The 22624-nt window shown below is 43.3% G+C and overlaps 6 protein-coding genes and 1 long non-coding RNA gene across 8 annotated transcripts; 2 read left to right on the forward strand and 5 right to left on the reverse strand.

Moving 5' to 3' along the window:
* Positions 1-831: 831 nt before the first annotated feature.
* Positions 832-3347, forward strand: LOC105455366. Its single transcript, XR_975109.1, has 5 exons — positions 832-923; positions 1098-1244; positions 1689-1876; positions 2768-2895; positions 3256-3347. It is a non-coding gene; the product is annotated as an uncharacterized LOC105455366 (long non-coding RNA).
* On the reverse strand, positions 919-8883 carry LOC105455365 (zinc finger protein 474-like). The gene is made up of 8 exons (XM_011698639.1): positions 7754-8883; positions 6499-7099; positions 5735-6218; positions 4571-4687; positions 3551-3640; positions 3264-3488; positions 2750-2921; positions 919-1830 (listed from the first exon to the last, which is right to left on the reverse strand). Exons 1-8 carry the CDS (start codon positions 7833-7835, stop codon positions 1670-1672), a joined length of 1932 nt encoding a protein of 643 aa, XP_011696941.1. The 5' UTR covers positions 7836-8883; the 3' UTR covers positions 919-1669.
* An 83-nt stretch (positions 8884-8966) lies between these two features.
* Positions 8967-11853, reverse strand: LOC105455364 (cactin). The gene is made up of 6 exons (XM_011698638.1): positions 11594-11853; positions 10668-11512; positions 10402-10578; positions 10115-10316; positions 9492-9990; positions 8967-9227 (listed from the first exon to the last, which is right to left on the reverse strand). Exons 1-6 carry the CDS (start codon positions 11851-11853, stop codon positions 9039-9041), a joined length of 2172 nt encoding a protein of 723 aa, XP_011696940.1. The 3' UTR covers positions 8967-9038.
* A 423-nt stretch (positions 11854-12276) lies between these two features.
* LOC105455368 (cyclin-dependent kinases regulatory subunit) lies at positions 12277-14852 on the forward strand. The gene is made up of 3 exons (XM_011698640.1): positions 12277-12516; positions 13480-13607; positions 13852-14852. The coding sequence occupies exons 1-3, from the start codon at positions 12461-12463 to the stop codon at positions 13917-13919; spliced, it is 252 nt and encodes an 83-aa protein (XP_011696942.1). The 5' UTR covers positions 12277-12460; the 3' UTR covers positions 13920-14852.
* A 13-nt stretch (positions 14853-14865) lies between these two features.
* LOC105455369 (vacuolar protein-sorting-associated protein 25) lies at positions 14866-16287 on the reverse strand. Of its 2 annotated transcripts, none has more exons than XM_011698641.1 (4): positions 16140-16287; positions 15721-15866; positions 15255-15473; positions 14866-15147 (listed from the first exon to the last, which is right to left on the reverse strand). In XM_011698641.1, the coding sequence occupies exons 1-4, from the start codon at positions 16187-16189 to the stop codon at positions 15035-15037; spliced, it is 528 nt and encodes a 175-aa protein (XP_011696943.1). In that variant the 5' UTR covers positions 16190-16287; the 3' UTR covers positions 14866-15034. The 2 variants fall into 2 exon arrangements, with proteins under 2 accessions (XP_011696943.1, XP_011696944.1); XM_011698642.1 differs by lacking the exon at positions 16140-16287 and adding an exon at positions 15986-16120.
* Positions 16288-16298: 11 nt separating this feature from the next.
* LOC105455370 lies at positions 16299-18367 on the reverse strand. Its single transcript, XM_011698644.1, has one exon. It carries the CDS (start codon positions 18151-18153, stop codon positions 16852-16854), a length of 1302 nt encoding a protein of 433 aa, XP_011696946.1. The 5' UTR covers positions 18154-18367; the 3' UTR covers positions 16299-16851.
* Positions 18368-19106: 739 nt separating this feature from the next.
* On the reverse strand, positions 19107-22157 carry LOC105455371 (E3 ubiquitin-protein ligase RNF34). Its single transcript, XM_011698645.1, has 7 exons — positions 21714-22157; positions 21122-21314; positions 20896-21007; positions 20477-20546; positions 20117-20419; positions 19841-20021; positions 19107-19666 (listed from the first exon to the last, which is right to left on the reverse strand). Exons 1-7 carry the CDS (start codon positions 21759-21761, stop codon positions 19491-19493), a joined length of 1083 nt encoding a protein of 360 aa, XP_011696947.1. The 5' UTR covers positions 21762-22157; the 3' UTR covers positions 19107-19490.
* Between the last annotated feature and the right edge of the window lie 467 nt (positions 22158-22624).

Consider the following 22624-nt stretch of genomic DNA (forward strand, 5'->3'; position numbering starts at 1 on the left):
CCGCCGCCAGCCGCCGTCGTCCAATACCGCGTCAAGTTGCGCGCCCACGGGCACGCGCCGGATTTTCGAATGCCCGTGCCGCGCGCGATTGTCCCCTTCACGTCGAGAGAACGAATCGGTTGATTCACCCCACTTCGACCTTTCGAATTTACTCGATTGAATTTTTGTTGAACGCAGTGAAAGTAATCATTTAGAAGGTATTTTATATAAACGTAAATTACACGTCGTCCATCTTAGGGAAAGTTCACTGCACCTTGACAGAAAAGCAGCCAAAAGCAGAAGCCAATTAGAACTCGCGCTGGTAGCAAGAAAGCAGAAACTATCGATTACCAGCGCGAGTGCTGATTGGTTTCTGCTTTTCTGTCAAGGTGTGAATTCTCCCTTAGGAAAATTTGAATAATAAACGTTAAATGCAAATTAAAAATTCATAGTCGCGAGTTATTTTCTTCGATCTTATTTACGTTTTCTTAAATATTCAATTGTAATTAATCCATTTACTAATTTCGAGAATTTTCCGAAAAATCTTTAAAAAAAACCACGGGTGGTTGATAAATCAAGAAATCGCCATTCGACAGCCAATCGCGTGATACGGCGTCTAGTTACGTTTCCTTGCAGGAAAACACCCTAGACTTTTTTCCCTGTATGTTTCTCAACTTGCTCGCGTTCCGCTTGTCCATTTACCTCCGCGCGAGACTAACTGAATAGAGTTTTGGAACGTGATACAAATGGCGGCTCGCGGTATCTGCTGCCATCTGCCTCAAATGTCTTTGAAAGATCTGTCGATTGTCACAGTGGCACAGATTTCAAAATTCTTGTCAACAAGAATCAGAGATTCGGCGAATCGTCCTCCCAACAATTCCAATTTTCGATACTTCTGTTATACCTTCGCGAATGGAAAGAGCAGTAATGAGACAGATCTGTGTGTGAGTTCCTTCTTTGACTTTATTTTGTAAAAAAACTTTCTCGTTTGAGCTGCAGTTACAAAGACAATATTGCGAATTATCGCTCGATGTCGAGTTTCTCGTTGTAACCTGTCTCTCTCTCTCTCTCTCTCTCTCTCTCTCTCTCTCTCGATTGTCTAATTGATATTTTTTTAGGTACAAAATGTACAACACAACTTACACAACGCAGCTACAAGGAACAGATCTAGGATGTCAATATCGACGAAATGAATCGGTACCGCGAACCGGCTGAGTGGAGATAACCCCGGACACGTATATACAATAAATTGATAATTAATTTGTGTAATTGATTCAATTTAAATTGCGTTATAACTATGCGCTGATCCGTAACGTCTAACAACATTTGTGTATTCACGCAAAGTGCACGTCGAGTGCCGTATATTATATATTAATTAAGTCTTAGATTATCGCTCACTTTTACAGTCCAAGTGCTTCCACGAAACAGAAAATCGCGAATTATTTTATCAATATAACATGTCATCTGTCAATTAACAAAGTTAATCTAAATAGAAGCAAGTTTCAAGTAAAAAAATTGTGAATCTTCATATGAAAGCTATATGTTACACAAGTCGATATTATATATATATATAAATAAATTTGATATTCATATAAAACCACAGAATCACTTCTAGAATTGAAATACAAGCGATACTTGATTAGCGTAATATATTCTGACGTTAAAAACGTGAGTGAGAATCGACAGACTCTTAACTCTTCCCTTTGCAGCTCTTCTCATGAATCTCCACGCGTTCGGGATTGAAGGTCCTGCCGCAGTGCTTGCAGGGCACCAGCTGGCTTAGATGCGTCATCCAGTTGGCCTCCGCCGTCGCTGTCTGGTCGACCACCTTATCACCTGTGTGGGGATCCTCTGCGAACAGTGAAGTCATTGCCGACTGTATCGTACCTTGAAAAGCGTAGGGAAAGCTTTAAGCGCCCCGGTTTCCCAAAAATCGTTATGTAAAATCGTCCGTTGCCTCAAATCAACAATCTCTACTACCGCTACTTGACTTGCCGAGGCGAATCCCTCAGAGAATTTAGATTCGAGAGCTGCCGTTGAAATCTTGCATTCGCGGCGACTTTTGGATTTAAGTTCTCCATTTTTATTCCTACGTGAAAATCGAGGGGACGTGTGGGTGACAAAAGATTTTCGTCGCATTTTGCGAAGTGATTATCGATCGATTCGTAGGCGGCGCACTCGCGATCAAGAATACATCTGCGTCGCATGTATAATTAATCAGGCACTACACCCACTCCTATTCCATAACGGGACGCGGCGGAACATTACGGATTCATATTTCATACGTTAAGCGTGTAATCGTTTCGACCTGATTGAATGTACTTTGTAGTGCTCTTGACCGTGACGGTTGTTTCAGAATGAACGTCAAGGTGAGAGACAAAAATATGCGCGAAAGGACGTGTTGCATACCGGAAGGTATGCATGAGCTCCGAAAAAAATCGATTCCGAGCGTTATGCATTGTTCCACGAGACTGCCTTTGAGCTGGGCAAAGAGACACGGCGCGGGAATAAAAAGAAATGAAATTTGTAGTACATTTAAAGGATAGAAATTGCAATATTCAGTCATATAATTTTGATATAATTCAACGTATTAAACTTTTCTTTTAAACAGACGTGATATTAAACTTTTTTCCCAAGTATATTTTAAATACCTCTCCGATTCTTTTTGCTCTTTTCCGAAACTCCGTCATTTCCGATTCATTTCCGTGTTATACATTTATGTTACTCACGTGCGTGCGAGTGTTATGGAAACGAGAACATTTCGACTTACGTATGTATATAATTTCAGGTTTTTGCGGCTCCTTCCTTCTTCGAGCCGGCGACAGCTTGTCATTCTCGGCATGCCACTTCTTCAAGCACTGGGGCTCGTGAATGGCGATACTGGAGGATCCGAAATCTCGGCCACAGATGTAACACGTAACTGTTTTCTTTTGCGGCACTTCCTACAATCAGGCAGTTTAAACGTGTCTCCTTATTTCTCTTACTATCTAAACGTTCCATTTTTCAAATAGGCTAGTCTTATTTTTTTATTGTATTTGTTTTTTTTATCGTTATAGTAAATTGCTTTATTTTATACACGATACAATCCAATATTGTGTAAAATAAGAGTATTTTTATTTCAAATAACAAAGAACTTTGTGTAGAAAAATTCGGAAATAATTTGTTATAAATGTCAGAGAATATCGAAAAAGCTCATTGTGAAAGAAAAACATTCGCACGAAAAATGCATAGTGATGTCAGTTCGGAGATTAAAGCGTGTTTTTGTCCGTTCTTCAGAAACTCACTGGATACATCGACGATGAATTTTCCTGTCCACTGCTGGCTGATTGCTGCCTGTAGGAGGCTGGACGTTCCTGCTGGCTCGAATCGCTCTGCGCCTGCCATCGCCTGTTGCACTGCGGCTCGTGAATCTTGATGCTTCTAGTACCGAATCTTCGACCGCAGACACGACATGGAACAGTGGGCGGCCCATTACGCGAGATCGTCGCCGTGGCCAGTCGTTCGTTATTCTAGAAGAAATAGATGACACGTGGAGAGGATAAAATGCCGAAGGCTGAACGGGTTTGATTACCTTCGGCACGGCTTTGCAGCTTCTCTCGTGGACCGGCAAGCGCTCCGGCAAAAACGTCCTCCCACACTTCGCACACGGAACTAATTGCTCCTACAAGGAAGTTCAGGTTCCTATTTTACTTTTTCTTCTTACTTTTATTTTATTACTTAGTAAACGAAATGTGTGTATACTTGCACTTAATTATATACAAGAGTGTCATATATTCTATATATACAAAAAAAATAGATTGATAATAATTAATGCACTGATAAGAGCATTAGTGATTGAATTAATAATTGCAAAGTGGCTTGAAAAGGATTATTTAAAGAACAATCTTCAAACTGTCTTTGAATTAACGTTTGTCTTGTGCAAATGTTAGCAGTTGAAATCGCTGGTAATTACAGGAGCATTAAAATTACCAATCTATTATTCGGTGTATGACGAACGATTCTGTTTTTTTCTTTTTTTTTTTTTTACGCAAATGGTAGTTAATCGTCGAACCCTCCCTGCACACGTGCAGCTCTTAGTTGATATGCGCTCGTACGAGTCGTATGCATATGAGATGTTAAAGAGCAGTCTTTATTATTCGACGTTAGAATCACGCACTCGTGAACGGCACGAAATCTCCTCGTAGACCCCGCGCACGCGACACATATTCTTATTGTGATTTACAACTCGATTCCAAATGAATGCATGACGAATTTCTCAAAATATACAAATTTAGATTTATTAATTTTTTTTTATTTCGAAAGCAAGGCGTCCACAATTTTACGAAGAAGCAAATTCCTTTCGCGTTCGATTCTAATTCACCAAACGTTCTCCGGACGCTCTTACTGTTAGAGTTCGCGCCTGTGCGAATCCTATAATTGATTCTTGCATCATCGACGAATAAGGACTGCATCATCGTCCGAACAAAATTAACGAAGCGCGAACCGCGATGTCCGCTCGGGCGCGGAAACGACGCATCTCGAAAGAGTGGCCGCTCTGTAATATATTGTTAAATCGCCGCGATGTCAATTAGAATTGCAACGGCGGATCTACCTGACTCTGTTCCCATGCGGCTGCGTTCCACTCGTTGGTCTCGATCGCAACTGTGGGTCTTTGCGGTCTGGGCCGTCTTTGAGACGCAGGCATCATATTATTCTCACGCTCCCATTTCTATAATAAAAAATGTTCACTTGAAAGTAAATAATAGAAAATTGTTAGATAAATATACATACGCTCTAATATATAATAATATGATATTAAAATAGTAAAATAATTATTATTATTCAGCGAAAAAACAAGTCAGTCTACTTTATCGTTATTAAAAAAAATTTTTGAAAACTTTTCGTCTTTTCAGAAATTCTTTCTTCTAACAGGAATCTTCCAACGAATTTGTACGCGATTCTTGTGACATACAACATGCAACTATTGTATCGATTTTACATTCGCAGCGCATTGGTGCGCTGGTGTGTACAACGGTTTGCTCTAGTGTCTCTCGGTTCAAAATATGTGTATCATTCGTATACAGCTAAAGGGTGACGGCACGCAAACGCGAATTTTATGTATCGATCGCGAAGATCGCGATGTGAAAGCGAGATAAGAATCGCGTAGCGTCACGTCGGCGCTAAGCTCGCTTTGCGCGCAAATGCAAGGCTATAGAGTACTCATTAAATAATCCATCGTTACAGCGGAAAACGCGGTCGGTCGGTCGGTCGGTCGGTCGAAGACACCCCGCGTACATACAAGCGCGTACAAATTGCCGCAACCGATCGGTGCGTTATAGTTCTCGCTCAACTATGACACGACATTCGATTCGCACGCGAATGAATGCATCTGATATCGAGCTTAATGGTACATGCAACGCGATGTTATACCACCATCGATCTCGACGGAAGGGCCTTGACTTATTACATGCGCGCTATCGTGGCGAAGCTATTATATTATGAACCTTCTGTTGCTTCCGCGATGAAACGGGAAGGAGGGAATTTATTCGCGGCCTCTTCGAAATGCCAGAGTCGCGTGCCGCCCCAATTTTAGGCCTCATCTATTTTAAGGCTTTTATCACGGGCGCGCGCGAGTGATTTTCGAGGTAGAAGATAGATTGTGCTACACGTTAGAATGTTAGCTACGGTAATTGTATTAATTATTGTGTCACTGTATTACTTATTGTATTAATTATTTTTAGGGTATATATCGCGACAATGAGCTTCTCCTATTTACCTCCATGCACTTGGGCTCGTGTATGGGAAAGCTGGCGGTGCCGAATTCCCGACCGCACACGTAGCACGTGATGCTCCTGGGGCCCCGTCTGCCCGGCGCGGACAACAATCTGCCCTGCGTCTGATCCGCGTCCTGAGAGGGATAGTTCTGAGGATTCGACCTCGCCTCGGCCTCATCCAGCTTATTCTTGTTCCGGTCGCTGCGGAAGTTCATCGCCACCGGCTTCTGCGTGGACTTTGGTACCGCCGGCACCGCGGGCTTCGGTTTCGTCGTCGGCGTCGGGAGATCCTTGATTTTGGTCTGACTGCCCTTCGGATGACTGTGAAATCTTTCCGGTTGATCCGGACGTCCGCAGGACTTGCAGGGCTCCGGCGCGCTTTTCGCCGACGTGTTCCCGGCGGCAGTGAATATTTCCAAATCATTCGGTAGACCGGTCCGCGAGTTCTTCTTCTTCACCGTCGACAGCATTTTGGGCGGACTGTTTCTGAATCGCGCGAATATAGAATACGTAAGTATAAAGCGATTGTTCAAAAGCGGGCGAAATAAATAATCATAATTCTTATTAAATGATGTAATTTTTAATTTAAAAAAAATCTAATTACAATCTGAATGTCTTGCATTTTATTTTTTCAAAAATAAAGTGCAAGACATTCAAATTTTTAATAATTTTCTGATAATTAAATACAAACATTTGATATTTTTAATAATTTAAAGGAGGATATTAGCTCGAACGATTCACGATTGCGCTCTAATCGTGCACTCACTTATTATTGTTATCGTCGAGCCTCCTGTTGTCGAAGTTCCGTTGTTTGGCGGACGCATGCTCCAGCGTCGCGGCGGCTGCAGGCGACGTGGCCTTCCGACTTCCGGCGGACGATCGCGATCCGTCGATCTCCTCCATTTGGCCCGCTGCGACCCGCGGCTCGTGAATCTGCTCGAAGCTCCGTCGCTGACGACACACTGGAACGCCGTCGTGAGACGGCCAGGTGGTGGTCGTCGCGATGTTGACGGCGGCGCTCTTGCGTCGCCGTGTCGTCGACGGCGGCGACGGCAGCAGCAACGACAGCGATGACGATGACGACGACGATGTCGTGCCCCCACTGACCGGCTTGCCGTTCGTGGCCGACCGATGGAAACGCGTCATCGAGTCGCAGAGCAATTCCTTACTGAGCAACGACATGTCGAGCTTGTCCACGAGCGCGGGGTCCAGCACACTCGGCTTCGTGAGATTCGCCGTCTTCGGCCTCTCCGGCTCCTCCTCGCGGAACATCACGCGCTTCACCTTCGGCGGCCAGGTGCCGGTGTGCGCCGCATTTTTCGACGCTGCCTTCTTGCCGCTTGTTGTCTTAGTCGCGTCGGTCGTATCTATTTAGACGGAGATGATTTTTCATTGATTGCAGACGTCATCGCGATAGCATAAATTAGTTAACCCATTGAAAGCCATGTATTAAAAAAGTTATAAAAGATTTCAATACGCATTTTTTCTAAATATCCAAATTAATACTATATAATTAATACTATATAATTAATACTATATAATTAATACTATATAATTAATGCTATATAATTAATACTATATAATTAATACTATATAAAGATTTCAATACGCATTTTTTCTAAATATCCAAATTAATACTATATAATTAATACTATATAATTAATGCTATATAATTAATGCTATATAATTAATACTATATAATTAATGCTATGATTATCAGTTAATAATTAATATCTTTAAGTTGTTGAGAGTAATTATTGAAAAATATTAATAGAGATAAATATTAAAGATTTAAAAGAAAACTATTACCATTTCATTCGCGATAAAATTTTATTTAAAAAAAATGAGATTTACAATAGTTTTTAATAGGTGAACACATCGCAAATTTCAAAAAGAATCAGTCAGAAAAGGAGAAATCGCTTCTCTTTACATTAAACTTACTTTTAGATCGATACAATCAAAAAATTTCTATCTTCAGAAGGATTAAAAAAAAAATGTCGCTGGCCCGATAGACATTATACCTTTCGAAATATCCAAGTCATCCTTTATTATGAGGAATGTTTTCTGCGACAGAAACTCGCACGGTCCTCTCTTCCACTTCATGACGAATTTTTATCAATATCGTGATTTTCACAAATCGCGAAAGTCCTTCGCGAGCTGCTCGCGTCGCGGAGCGAGCATTATCGTATTTTCCGCCGACGATAGACCCTCTTCCGCGAACACATCCGTAAGTTCACCCCCTCGAGTCCCCCGACGCTTTCACATCGATATAAGAGAACGAAAACAATTAAAGAATTAAAGTTCTCTCGATCGATGCTTAAATTTCATCGTTCAGAAGTGAAACTTCGTTCTGTAGTTTGCCTTATCAGCGAAGAGGATCTCGGGGAAGCTTTCGTACCGGAAAGGGAACGTTTCTCGACGCCTACTAAATTTCGCTTCACGCTTCCCGTGCGAACGATCATCGCTTTTCCTCGAATGCGAAGTACGAGCGAGTTATCCGATTGACGTCACCATGAACGTGGTAGTGTTTTTCCCCCCCGTCCTCCGATGAACAGGTGGGTAAGTACGCGCCGATATGCCCGTGTATTTACAATCCGAACGAGAGTGGCACAGGAATCCCGATTAATTGTAATATTAAAGGGAATGACAACGCGCGCCGAGGTAACCGCGCGTTACACCATCCGCGATAAAAAATGCGGGAACGTCCGCTCCTTTTTTGTTTTAGAGAAACCGCGAATAAACTCGAACGCGTCAGATAACGGCCGTGGTCGGTACGCAGTTCCACGCGATCATTTATTTTTAATTATGCGTGAGCGCATGAAGCGCGGAAGCGAGTAAGCCCGTTCTCCCGACGACGCGCGGCACCTTGCCACCGAATTACGGCGGCGTACTGCACGAGCTCGACTTCACCTTGCCATTAGCCCCCGCACACAGCTTTTACCTTTCTCTATGTATGAGTGTGCGGTCGACTGTGTGACAGTACACAGGTGGCAGAGGAAAAATCGATCCAACGACCGCCGTTTAAAAGCGCTGACTATACCGCGCCCCGACGTGTGCCTGCGTGTTCTCGTCGTCGCGCGGAAATCGTTCGAATGCGAGCGAGCGATAGATAAGTATGCGCAATTACGAATTGCAGAAGCCGCACATTCCGCCGTACAGAGCCACTGCGTATCTATAACATCTCTTTTTATTCGTTTTTTTAAATATAAATATAATATCAAAAAATTTGTTCGCGATATATATATATATACACAAGTCATCTAATAAAATTATAGAGGATATATAACGATATATACATATGCTGCATTAACGGCGGTATCTATATCTCTTGAAGTGAAACCACAGCTGGAAGATGTTGTTGTGAAACTGACATCTGAAGCCACGCTTGTACGAGTACTCCCACTCCCGATTGACGATTTTGAATGCAATGTCCTCGTAAGGCGGGCCCGCGTGAAATCGCAGGATGGCGAAGTCTTTGTTGTCCGCGCAGGGTGTCTGAAAAAGTAAAATCACAGAATCGAGAATTACCAATCTGAGAAAGAAATTTAAATCGCCAACGCTAATCAAAACTAATCAAAACTACGATAATTCTGAACGAGAAAGATTATCAATCTGATTGTGAGAAAGAAATTTAAATCGTCAACGCTAATCTAAGACTACGATAATTCTGAACGAGAAAGATTATTATCAATCTGAGAAAGAAATTTAAATCGTCAACGCTAATCTAAGATTTTAAACGTAAAAGAATGTATATCTTACAAGAAAATATTCCGGCGTGGTGTTCTTGTCGATGAGATCCGGATAGAAGATGTTGAACTTGTAGCCCTGCACGATCTTCGGCGGCGGATTGTCCATGTCGTAGTGCGTCTGATTGTACTTGTTCCACTCGAAGCCGGTGTGCACGCGGTTGAAGTAGCGCGGCTTGCGCGGCCGGTACTTGTCGGACCACAGGTAGATCTGCGCCTCCAGCGACGACTCGACGCTGAATTGTGCCTCGTCCGAGCCCATGCCCTTGCGCGCCTCCCGGTGCATGGCCTGCTCCTCGGTCGTCAGCACGTTCTGTATCTTCCTGCCGGTGCTGAGGACCTGCTTCCTCGCGAACGCCAATCGCTGACTGTCCTCGTCCTCCTGCGTGACGAGCGTGCCCGGCTCGAGTTGCGAGTACGGTATGTAAGTCGGCGAGTAGCCGCCCGCTTCGTACTCGCGGAAGGACTCGGACAGCAGATCGTCGGCGGCGTTCGTCTCTTCTTGATCGTCACTGAAACACACGGCATCGATTATATAATTTACATATACATAAATCTCTTTGCTTGTCAAGACGAGATAGAAAAGATTTAAATTTCGAGAAACTCGAATCGGTGCAAGAGAGAGAAAACACTCACTCGGAATGACTATTTTCGTTCTTCTCGACAGCCGTGCTGGAGGAAGGCTCATCTTGCCTTACAGCGGACTCGCTTTCCTGCGCCTGCGAGTCCTCGGCCTCGTTCTCCGTTCTGGCTACACCCTGCTCGGCGATCAGAACCTCCAACTTCTTGCGCAAGTTCTCTTGATGCCGATCTCGAAGTCGCGCCCTCGCCATGTGAGCTATATATTTAATACTTGGTATAAATCGCACGCATTATTATTTGCAGTTTTTTAACGCATTCTTAAATTATTTGTCATATCTTACCTTTCAACTGAGACAAAAGGCTCTCCCAGTATCCGATATCGACGCCTTCTGGCTTCCCGGTAATTTTCGCCTGAATCTGCATTTGCAAAGCTTCCAACTGCGTCGCGGTTTTACCCTTAAAAATGGCAGTGACATCTTTGGCGACTGACTCGTGAATTCCTTCTCTTCTGCCAACAGCTAAAAAAAAAGAGAAAATATGTGAAAATAATGCAAGCAAGAATCGTAAAAACAGGCGAGAGAGAGAGAGAAAAGATCATTTCTCTTACCAACTTCATACTCCGTCCGATCCAACTTCCTGAGTTTGTGCAACTCGTCCTCCACGATCACCGTTATGTCATTCCAGTAATCTAAATTCTTGCCTCTCTCCAGTTCCTTGTAAACCTTTATGTCCTCTATGAGATCCTCGAGGTCCTTCACGTTCAGACCTCGCAGGTACGTGTACGGCTCGTGCATCTCCACCGCGTCGACCTCCTCCTCCGCGCTGATGTACTTGGCGAGAAGATCGATCGGCTTCGCGCGACCGTCCTGGATCCTGATGCGCGACCTCAACCTGGCCTGTTCGAGGTGAAACTGATCCTCCTGCCGGGCCCACTGCTCCAGCTGCGCGGCCTCCTTGCCCCTCTGCAACATGGTCATCTCCTCCTCCCTCTGCTGCCGCTCCAGCTCTCTCTCCTGCCGCCGCTTCTTCACCTTCTCCAGCTCCCGCTTGTTCTCCTCCTGCTTGTGCCTGTTGCGAATCTCCAGCTCCTCCCTGCCCACGCCGAGCAGGCCCTCCTTCCCCAGCTTCTTCGACCACACGAAGGTAGACAGGATATTGCCGTCGCCGAACGGATTGTCCGTATTCGTGTAGTGCAAGTAGTCGTTGTCCCAGCCCATCCTCTCCTTGCGCTTACGCTCCTTGGCCTCCTTCTTCTTCAGGCGACGCAGCCGCTTCTCCTCCGGCGTCTCCGTCGCCTTCATCACTTCCTTCTGCCGCTTGCGCTCGTCCATCTGCTTCTGCCGTTGCTTCTGCAGCTTCTCCAGCAGCTTGGTGGAGTCCGAGGACGAGTCCGTGGACGTGCCGTCGCTGGATCTGCTCGAGTCCGACGAGGTCGACGACGAGGACGACTCCCTGAATAAGAGACAATAATCTATTGCAGAGTGCTCGCACACAACCTTGAAAAGATAGCCTATATTTGAAGAAGAGACCCACCTCTTTCTCTTGCGCTTGGAGGACTTTCGCGATTCGCGACGCGAGCGAGAGTCGTCGTCCCTCGATCTCCTGCGCCTCTCGCTGGATCTCCTCCTCGTGCGTTCCTCCCCGTGTCGGTCGGACTTCGAGCCCCCGGATCGGTGCTGCTCCGCGCGATCGCGTTCCCGCCGCCGCGACGCTCGACTCTCGCCTCGGTGATCCTCGTCGCGCTCCCTCCTCGATCTGTGCCGATCGCGGTCATCACGCGAGTACTTGTCCATCGCGCCGAGAAGGGGAGGGAAATAACGGAGATAAATAAACAAGACGTTAACCCTGCGACGTCTAACCTCACTTTCCGCTCCGGAGAGAAAAAAAAACCGGAAGAACGTCTCCCGGGACTCACGCGCGCGCCATCCTTCCGCGATCGGCGCAGCTAGTAGGAGCAGCTGATCTCGGGCGATCACGTCGCGAGTCAAATGTCGATAAACGAGAGAAAAGGGGGATATGCGTCGAGCGACGCCGAACTGGGATCTGTCCTCATTTATCTGTCATGCGTTATTTTTCCCACATTTATCTCCGTCGAAGCGTCGAGGCGTTTCTCGCGAGGAGACGGAAAAGGGCGGTTAGGGACAGTAGGACGAGACCCTCTCTTGACTCGCGGCGTCCCGCGGCTCCACTCTCCGCTCGCCCCCCCACACGACACATCCGTTGGAACTTTCAAATTAGACAGCGTACGTACGCAACGCATGCACGCGAGCGAGCGAAGGTGGCTTCTCGGTGAGCTAACCGTGTCAACCGTGTGTCGTTTGGCGGATCTTCAACGTTTTCTCTGAATCGGTGCTATCGCGACTCGCTGACGTGTGAAAGGCGCGGAGTTGAGGTGACGCGATGCCGCACAACATATACTATTCCGACAAGTACTACGATGACAAATTCGAGTACAGGTAGGCACATCTCTCGCGTAGGGTCCCCCCTACGTCCGCGGGTCCCCGAAAGGCGAAAACGTGCGGTCCTTTCCCTCCCTCCCCCCTAGAATCGTGTGCGAAATGGCGTCCTCGCCATGGAAATTCTAGAAATTCGCCGCCGAATGTCTGCGCGACACCCCTGCGGCCAATTTTAACTTATTCAATCTGCCTTTCGTTCTCTCGCTCTCGCCCTAAGGCCTTCTCTCGTTTCTTCGTTTCCTCTGTTCGTCTCGCCGATTTCGGCCGTCGGCATCGGTGCGTCGTTTAAATGGTCGAGAAAGTTCGACGAGTTGGACTGGCCTCGTCCACGCTCGGTTTGCCATTGTTTTATATCGAATTGTGAATCTCATTTAACTTGGCTCGGATTCGCATGGATCTTTGTAACGTGCACATTTTTTTTTCTGGGGAGACACGAGACTCGCGACGATTTTGACGCAAAAACTTTTTTTTCGTCAGAACACATGTCGGAAAACGTGTGATATACCTACGTAAAAAAAAAAGGATAAACAATAACACCGCTGAGAAATCAAGATGGATTTTTAATACGCGTTCACAAATTTTTTTCCCGTCTAACAATAAGCTACACAAATTGAATATAAATTCGACGACGAAATATTGCAACTATGAAATCGTAAAATTTAAAAATTTTGATATATAAAATTAAATACGAAACCCATCAAGTTTTGTAATATTTTTTATTGGCTTCTTCAATCAAATATTATTAAAAAAATTATGTTAAAGCTTTTACATATATTTATGAATTTCTTAAAATCTTTTCACATTTTTTGCAACTAATTTACAATAAGATTTTTTTAAAATATCCAAGTAAAGCTTGTTGTACATACATATATCTTATTTTTATTTTTTCCTTGTATACCCGTTTTTCCCATTTTTTAAATTTTGTATTTTAATTTTATTCCTTTCCCCATAAATTTTTTACAGGCACGTGGTTTTGCCAAAAGAAATGGTGAAGCTGGTGCCAAGGACTCATCTGCTGTCCGAGCAGGAATGGAGAGCTATTGGAATCCAGCAAAGTCAAGGATGGGTGCACTACATGATTCATGATCCCGGTACGTGTAAACATATCCTAGTCACGGTTGCCACCCTCGGGCATGCGCCCGTGTGTATATGTGTACATGGTGGTGCATCGTTCATTCTGAAAAAAATCATCAAAATTTAGAACGGAATTTTTTTCCGTTTGCCAGACGACCGGAGTTCAAAAAGCTGGACTCTTGGGCCAAAAACCAGAGAGGCAGTGGCAATCGTGATTCTCTGCGTCCTTTGAAAATTTTTTAATTGAACAAATTATTTCAGAGCCACACATTCTACTGTTCAAGAGGAAAATAACGACACCGATGGAGCTGAGAGGGGAACAGAATTAAAATGCAGCAAAGTTATCTCGTCTTGTAAATAACAATTTAGATCATGTTCATATTTTATAGTGGAACATATTTACGATTCATAATTCATCTTACTACTTCCTGTCTTTCCTTCACTTGGTCTCGCTAGCAAGACCGACTATGCACCGTATAACATCAAATTCGCTTTCCAAAAGTTCAATTAAAAACACGTCGCGAATTAAAACAAAATTTCTCGTGAAATTCCACAGAATAGTATGTCCATGGTCGTTTATCTTCAAATTACTTCGCATTGCCATTCAAAAAATGTCAAGCAAGTATGCTGTATATATGTTTATAAAATGTATTAGTTATTAATTCCAATTTAGCTTTTGTATTTCTTTTCTTTTTTTTTTTTTTCATTGAAACTCGAGAACAAAGGATACATCAACTTGAAACAAAAAAAAAATGAAATATTCTAGTTGTTTCCAAAGACTGTAACTCCGAAGCGAAGTAATTCATAAGAACATATGTGATTACAGTGCCTTCTTGTAGGACTTATCATTAGTATAAAATTTCTAATTAAGGTGCCTAAAATGATTTTCTTTTCAAATTCGACACTTGATGCAAAAGTTTTATTTATACAAGGGAAGTGTAAATGCATTTCAAGTTCTTTTGTAATTCGTTCATTTAGATTTTAGCATGTTGACTTTGGCACACAGTCTTTGCATTTACTTTCGTCAAACTACTTCTACTTTTTGTATCGAATAAATCTATGTGCCGCGTATAATTATGTATCTTATAAAGCTATATAATTATTTATATTAATTTCATGCTCGAAATACATCGGACTTTCTCGCGTTCAAACTTCAGATTAGCTTAGCATCCGAGCGATTGTGGTTTGCCCTTTTTTTTTATAAGAAAAGAAAAAATGTATTACTAATATTGTGTTAAATAAATGTTTGCATTTATGAGCAATGTTAAGAGTTCCTTTATATTGCTGTAAAGAACCAACTTCAAATTTATTTCATGAACACGCACATCTAATCTAAATACATTAAATTGTAATATACAATAGGTATGCAATAATAAATACAATTTACATATATCTGTAACTCGTCGGAGAGTCTCAACGAGTAGTGACAATTACTTTCGGAGCGTTAGAAAAATTTAACGCCCTGATTATCGTCGAATGAAATAATCTCTGCCTTTCTCGCTGCCTCGAGTGTCCTCAGTGATCTGATCAGTACTTCTGTATCCAAACCGTGGAATTCTAAAGTAAACAATACGATTTAATTAGACAATCCAAAGTTATCAGCAATATAAGTATATAGATATAGTAATATCAGCATACGATTTCAAAGAATTTGTACGACGTACCTTGCTCACTCGTGTCCTCCCCTTGTGTCAGTTCGAAAAATGTGCACACCGAGCCAACGAAGCCGTTCTCCTGCGCCCAATTATATATTATATCGCCCCATTCCTCTAAAGTGTGCCAGTAGACCAGCCATCTCTGCTTGGTCTTATCCAGGGGGGTCGCATTTCCTGACTTTCCTAATTCCTCCAGTATCAGCAGCACCGCCTCGGACGGTAATTTTCCTGTTATCGTGCTGTCAAGGATCTTTCACTAGTAGACGAAGTGTGCTATCTTAATGTACTATTAGCTACTAGGCAACTATGTTGGCGAGTAATCGTAATGGGAAACTTTAATGAATTATAACAATAAATGAATTTTGCTGATGATTACTAATGCATGAGGCAGGATACGAGCGTTACACGAGTAATGATGTACGATAAAATTTGCGACGGAGCAATTGACATTCGTAGCGACGAATAGGAAGGATACTGTTAATGCTGGCGTTATTGAACAGAGGATTCGTGTGCGCCTCACGCACATCCACGATCGCCTGCTTCGTGACGCGATAGTACTCGAGCACCAGGCTCTTCCAGGCCGCTATCTGCTTGGCTCTGGTATCCGCGTGCGGCTGAAGCCTGGAATAGATGGGAATACGTAAATAAAAGCGAAATCGTGAAGAAAAATCTCGAGTATCTCTCACAAATCTCGTATTATCGCGTAGATCCGTAAACACGCTACTCGATCCGTAACCTACATTCCTAACCTGCGACATGCAGGCTCCCGTCAAAACGAGGCATTTCACAAGAAACAGCTATCGAATTTTGTTAATCTTTTAGACATATACGCGCCATTGTTAGTAACGTTGATAATCTCGTTGGGATATAAACGCTCCTCGCGACGACACTCACGTGAAGAACGGCGGGAAACTGTATTGCCAGGGCCACTCGATCTCTGCCATTGTTTTGGTCGTCGACTGACGGCATGAGTGTCGGAAGCCAGCTGTCGCCCTGTCACGCGTGACATCGGATCTCGGGAATGTGGGGAGGAAGTAATTTACATTTCGGAAATGCTTGCTATATATATTTTATTACAAAGATATATATTTTATCAAAAACAGTTGAGAGGGCTCCTCCTTGTTACAAAGTTCGTGAAAAGTAACATTATTATTTTTTATTATTCCAAATGTTCGGCTACATTTATAATCCATTGCTCGTCTAATAAAGGGCAGCCGACTGCGTAAAAAAAAAGAAGTAAAAATGGTCCCTAGAATTTTTAGATCATATATACACGGCATAAACAGATATTCCAGAGTTATGTTTCCAATCAGTTCTGTTGAAGCTTGTCATCACGATTATTTTGTAACATTTTCTTCTAACGTTAAAAAAATTGCTAAACGCGACTTAAAAAAAAAAATACATACTATTTGTATCGGTCGCTTAAATTATTCGCATATCAGTCATGAGCCAAATAAATCATGACTCGTCAGTCGTATTTTTTATTACATGTTTCGCGCGTGCTGCAACATTTTCTTCTAACACTAAAAAAAAAAACCGCTAAACGCATACTTACAAACAAAAAATAGATAGACTTTGTATCGATCGTTTAAATTACGCGTATCAATCATGAACCAAGACTCCGGCAAATAAGTAAATACTGGTTCTGATAGAACACCTGCTCGGGCCCGGGGATTCTGAGCGGTCGCAGACTAGCGAACGGATTCTTTCCGCTGTAGAGATAATTCACTTTCCTATCCAGAATGGTGTCTATCCTGTCCACCTCCTCCACCAATTCGTGTTGCGTGTAACACGTTGTTATGAACGGGCAGTTCTGTTGCGCCAGCATTCGCACGGACGGCGCCCACGTCTCCGCGGCGGACGTGAGTCCCTGCTCGTGAATACCCGCGTTGAAGCCCACGACCAAGTCCGGCTTCACGAACAGCGGGCAGCTCACGTAGTCCTCGTACAACACGTCGTAAAATTCCAACGAGACCTTCTTCTCGCGCAACGTGCAGCTGTCGCAGACGCGCAAAAAATCGGATCTATTGGATTTACATTTCAATTCCGGCCCGATCATTATAATCACCAGCGTCGTCGCGTCCCCGGTCAAATGCAGCAGGGCTTCCCACGAGAACATCGTGTTCTCCTCGATGTAACTCGCGGCTACAATATGAATAACTAGATCACTGCGTTTCGGCACGTAGTCCAATATTTGCATCGCGTAGAACAACGTCAAGGGACGTGTGAGGTACTGCGAGTGGCTGGCCGCCAGGACGTCGCGCATCTTCGAGTCGGTCGAAGTGTTCCCGTAGGTGTTTATAAAGTCTTTCATATCGCAAAACCTATCCGCCTCGGAGATGTGCCGCAGGTAGTGCAGATCCGGCGGACCTTCGCTCTCCTCGCTTATGAAGAACAAGTTCGAACGAAGGCACAATTCCAGGGGGACGCAGGTGTCCTTGTGTTGCCTGATGCCGGTCACGCTGTCCCGGTGATTTTTGCAGAAGCTCACGGACGCGCAACACCGACAGTCCTCCAACTGGCCGTTCCGCTCGTGGCAGACTCCGCACTCCCTCGGGAACTGGAACATCTCCGTCTCGTACGGCTCCAGGCGACGTCCGAGCTTGATCGACACCAGCAGCATGAAGTTCATCTTCATGTCGTCGCACTCCTCCGCGGCCAGGCTGCCAACGTCGTCCATGCTGTAGTCCCGCAGCACGTCCTGTATGGCGTTGCACAAAGACCTGTGCCGCGTCCAGTGGCGCTTCTGGTGCTGCCGACCGCAGTAGGCGATCATTCTGCAGCCGCTGCATCTCCTCAGACGGACGCCGTCGCCGAACCGCTTGCAAACGTGACACATGGTCGCGTAGAAGAACATATCGGCGTTGTAAATAATACTGTTGTCCGTTTCCGATTCCATGGTCACCATTCAGCACTCTGTCTCGTTATTATTAATATCACAAAACTCGCCTTCGATGTAAAATACTGTAAAAAAGATACAGCCGACGGAGACACGTGTCCCCTACGCCGCTACGTTCCGCACGGCATTGGAACTTATTGGAACAGGTTAGAACGTGTTTCTCGCAGGCCCAGACTCGCGTCCACCACATGGTCGATGCGCACGCGTAAATGGCGATTTATTTCCCGCGCTTTTATCCCTGGGCTAGTAACGTGGTCTGGTTCTTTTCAGCTGAATTGGCTGCACTAATTCAGAGTTTATCTTTTTTCTTCCGATGTAGAAAGAAAAGGATGACCTAGTGCAGCCAGTTCAGTTAAAAAGAACAGGCCTATTGTGTTCAGAAATATCCCCAGAAGCACCTAGTAACCTCTCCCCCGTACACTAGCGCTTCACGTCCACGTTTTCAAAAAAGGAACTACGTACCACGTCTATCTTCATAACATTGTCGATCAAATCATAGCACGAGAACATAGACGTGGTTCGTGTCCGTGCTACGTGCACAAATTGTGAATAAATAGATCATATTTATTTTGCGACATTGCTGATGAAATGGTATTCCAATTTTTTCAATTCATGTTCTGTACTACTTTCTACAGATTTTTCATTTATTTTAACTCTCAGGATTCATCTATATATTATTTATTTTCATAAAAAAGATACATTCTGTATAATACAGAACTTACAAAATTTCCAGGATCACAGGAGATTGGAGTGTTACAAGATATGTACACACTTACATACACACAGCTCCGTAATATAAAAACCTCGTATTATACCCTAGTAATATTTCTCGCAATGATATACATACATACATGTACATACATATGTGTATATACGCTATATACACATGTGCGTATGTATATATATGTATACATATATATAAATTTATGTACAGTTTAATTGATGTAACTAATATATATATATATATATGATATATTTATTTCAAAATACTCCCTCTGTCTGTAGGAAGAATTCTGAACTGTATTTCAAATGGCAAAAAAATATGCCACAAGACCAGTCGACCTTATACTTGAAAATGAAGACAGTTGCATAATCGCCTAAATCTTATGCAAGACTAGTTTTTTCAATTGTTTATCGATGCACAGTAAATTACCGCAAAAATTTGGCGTTTTACAATGTGACTCTTCATCATAAATCAATTTAGCTTTATGCACGGAATCGATCTATGATAAACTAGCAGGCGATAAAGGCAATCATCTCTCCAGGATGATAAAGGACTTAACTGTCTCTTTACAAATTTATAATCAGTCGCTTCCGTTTTCGAATTATATTCCGTTCGTTCCTTGTTAGGCTTTGAAGAATCGTACAACACGGACGACGTATTGCTTGCATATCGGACACTCAGACATTTGTTTGCCACAGTTTATGCAACACGCCATATGGCCGCATTCCAAAATTACACACTCGATCGGCGCATCCCAGCAGATTTTGCACAATTCCTCCTCGCTGAGTTTTTCCACATCTGTAACAATTTATTTATAATTAACAAAAAAAAAATAAATTCTATCTTCTACATAAAACATCTTTTTATATCTCTGGTAAAAGTTCGCGATCGAGGCACAATTGACATTATAATCAATAATGAATGTGATTATTATCGAGTTACGTTATAATGTAGCATTATAATATATGTTACCTTTTCGAGACTGATTATACTCCTGCCATAATCTCGTCACTTTGTTCAGCAAGTCCCGTCTCTCTATACAGCCTTTATAATCTACACGATTTGTACTCAACAGATTTTTTAATTGTTTGATGCTTAGATACTCTAGTTCCGGCGCATTCTTTATATCCGACAATTGCACTTTATCAGACCACTGCGAGAAGAGGAAATGAAAGTGAATGCCCCAAATGTGTTTTATAAATGTTCCATACAAGCGTATACCGTGTATATATATATATACATATATACCGTGGGAATCTCTGTGACCATATCCGATTTTTTCTCGTTTGACGTCTCAGGAACTTCCTCCTGCTCGGTGACCACCGGCTCCGATGCCGTACTAGGCCCGGTTGGATTGCTGTCATTCTCAAACACCTCTTCTATCTCGACGATTTCATTACTCTTCGATGGTCGCTCCTCGGGTGACTCGCTGTCGCTGCTAAGCGGAACGCTGATGACCGGACTACTGTGACTACTTTCACTCGCTTCCTCCGCCATCTCGACGTCCTGGTTTGTCGCGGGCTCCGCTGGTGCCTGCGCGTCCGCGCCGGGCTCCGCCGGTGCCGGCACGTCCGCGCCGGGCTCCGCCGGTGCCGGCGCATTCGCGACAGGTTCATTATTCGCGGTGCTAACATTTGGTATGTTTTCCGGTCTATTTAGAGCAGGATCGATTCTGGAACTAAACAGTATTTATTTTAAAATATTACACGAGAAGAAATATGTGGTTTGTATAATGCCCGTTTCCATTAATAAAGATTAACTTTAATCTCGGTTTAACGTTCTCTTCATCTTTTTCCAATTCGTAGAACTAGAAAAAGAAGAGTAGTTGAACTGAGATTAAAGTTAATCTACATTGATGGAAATAGGCAAAATGTGTATAAATTTAATATTAAAATAAAATTATTAATATTAAATGTGTATAAATTTTATATTAAAATAAAATGCAACAAGAGTTGCACTTGTTACTAAAAAAAATCTAGTACTCCAAGAGTTAAAGCGTCAGTCACACACTGTAATGTTAAACGTACTGTGGTTCTTCGGCAGCATTCTGCGCCCTGGCGCTCGTACTATGATCGTAACTCTGGTATGGGTCAGTTCCGTTAGCAAAGAGCATTAGCAAATGCACCAGATCTTCTTTTTCTGAAATCCAAGCACACCTCTATAGGACAATTCAAGTTCTTATGAAAAATCAGTATTGATTAAGAAGCTGCTATTACAGAGAGACATGTCGGCAGGCAGTATTAATGCACGTACCGACGCAACCCTTGACGGAGACCTTCTTCGCCACGAGATACTGACGCAGGTCCCTGGAACGCATCTGCCTGATTTGATTCCTGATGAGTGGCCTCCTCGACAGTAGACCGCAGCTGTCGCAAGTGAACACCTTGTCCAGCCGTTTGATCACACATTCGGAACAGAAATACCTCAGGCAGTCCGCGCATTGTTTCTGTTAAAAGTTAAACGTTAAAAAGTTAAAAAAGTTAAACAAGGAATGTAAAAATGTTGAATATTGAACCAGGAATTCAAACAATATTATTGGCCAGGTTCAACTAGACACACCTAAAATTCCTGAAATCGGATTGCACAGTAAATCCTTTTAACTAAAAAAAAAAAAAGTCTAGATTGCCCAACGGGGGAAGGTACAAATGTGTTAATCGCTAAATAATTTAGTGCGCAGTGAAACGTAGTGACACACGATTCGCATGACAATTCGAAGAGGGCATGAATGCGTCGTCCGGACGAGCATACACAGCTCCACGTCGAGTTGTCGCACTCTCTTTGCAGCCGCTCGTTCAGCGAGGGAGGGAAAAAAGGGCCGAGATGTCCACGCGATCGCCGCACTCACTTTTCTTTTGAACAGGTTGAACTTTGCGTTACACGCCTCGCAAGCCATCTCGCTGGGTCGTCCGCAGCAGCAGCCGCCCGTTCGTCGGCGTGAAAACGATGTCGTTTCGCGCGCCGTGTATTTACGTGCGTTGAGATCGACTCGTGTGTACGGGAACGTTGAATAACGGGCACACTGGTCGTATCCTGCATGAAAATCTAGAGTGGCGTGAAGGCTGTCACGTCGTGACGGCGATGCAATGACGGAGCCGGACGAGCGTAATCCGTCCGGAATCTCCGGATCGATAGCACGATGTTGTTATCGGTCGTTATCGGTTCAGTGCCAATTTACTTACGCGGTGATAACGATGAGTCCAAGGAGGTTAAAAAAAACAAAGGTGGCCGATCGGTACGCTAGAAACGCATGCCTTTCTTATCTACGTGCGAAAAGAACTTTTTACCATATACAGAATTCGTATAGATCGACATATATATTTTCAAATGGTAATGTCATCGTTCTTCAATTATCTCCCGGTCACACTTTGACAGCCGCGAAAATTTGCCATTTGCCTTTGACTGGCAGTCACAGATTTATACCATTTATATATTAATATAAATTATTATATATTTATCTAGATTAATTTATTGATATTGATTACTTATTTTTATTGATTTATTTATTTATATTAATAATTTTATCTCGTCGATGCAGATTATATAGTAACATTTTTTTTTTAAATGACAGGTTTTCTGTCTTTCTGACAGATCTCTCTCTTTCTGATTTTTCTTTCTATATATATATTACTTTTATATAAAAGAATTATGGGAAATGTAGAGAAAATATATATTAATTATATATGTTAAAATATACATATACATATATGGAAAACTGAAATTTCTAGAAAATATATTTTGTTGAGATCGGAAGAGCAC

Source organism: Wasmannia auropunctata, unplaced genomic scaffold, assembly GCF_000956235.1.
Source record: "Wasmannia auropunctata unplaced genomic scaffold, wasmannia.A_1.0 LD335903.1, whole genome shotgun sequence".
Lineage (NCBI taxonomy): Eukaryota > Metazoa > Arthropoda > Insecta > Hymenoptera > Formicidae > Wasmannia > Wasmannia auropunctata.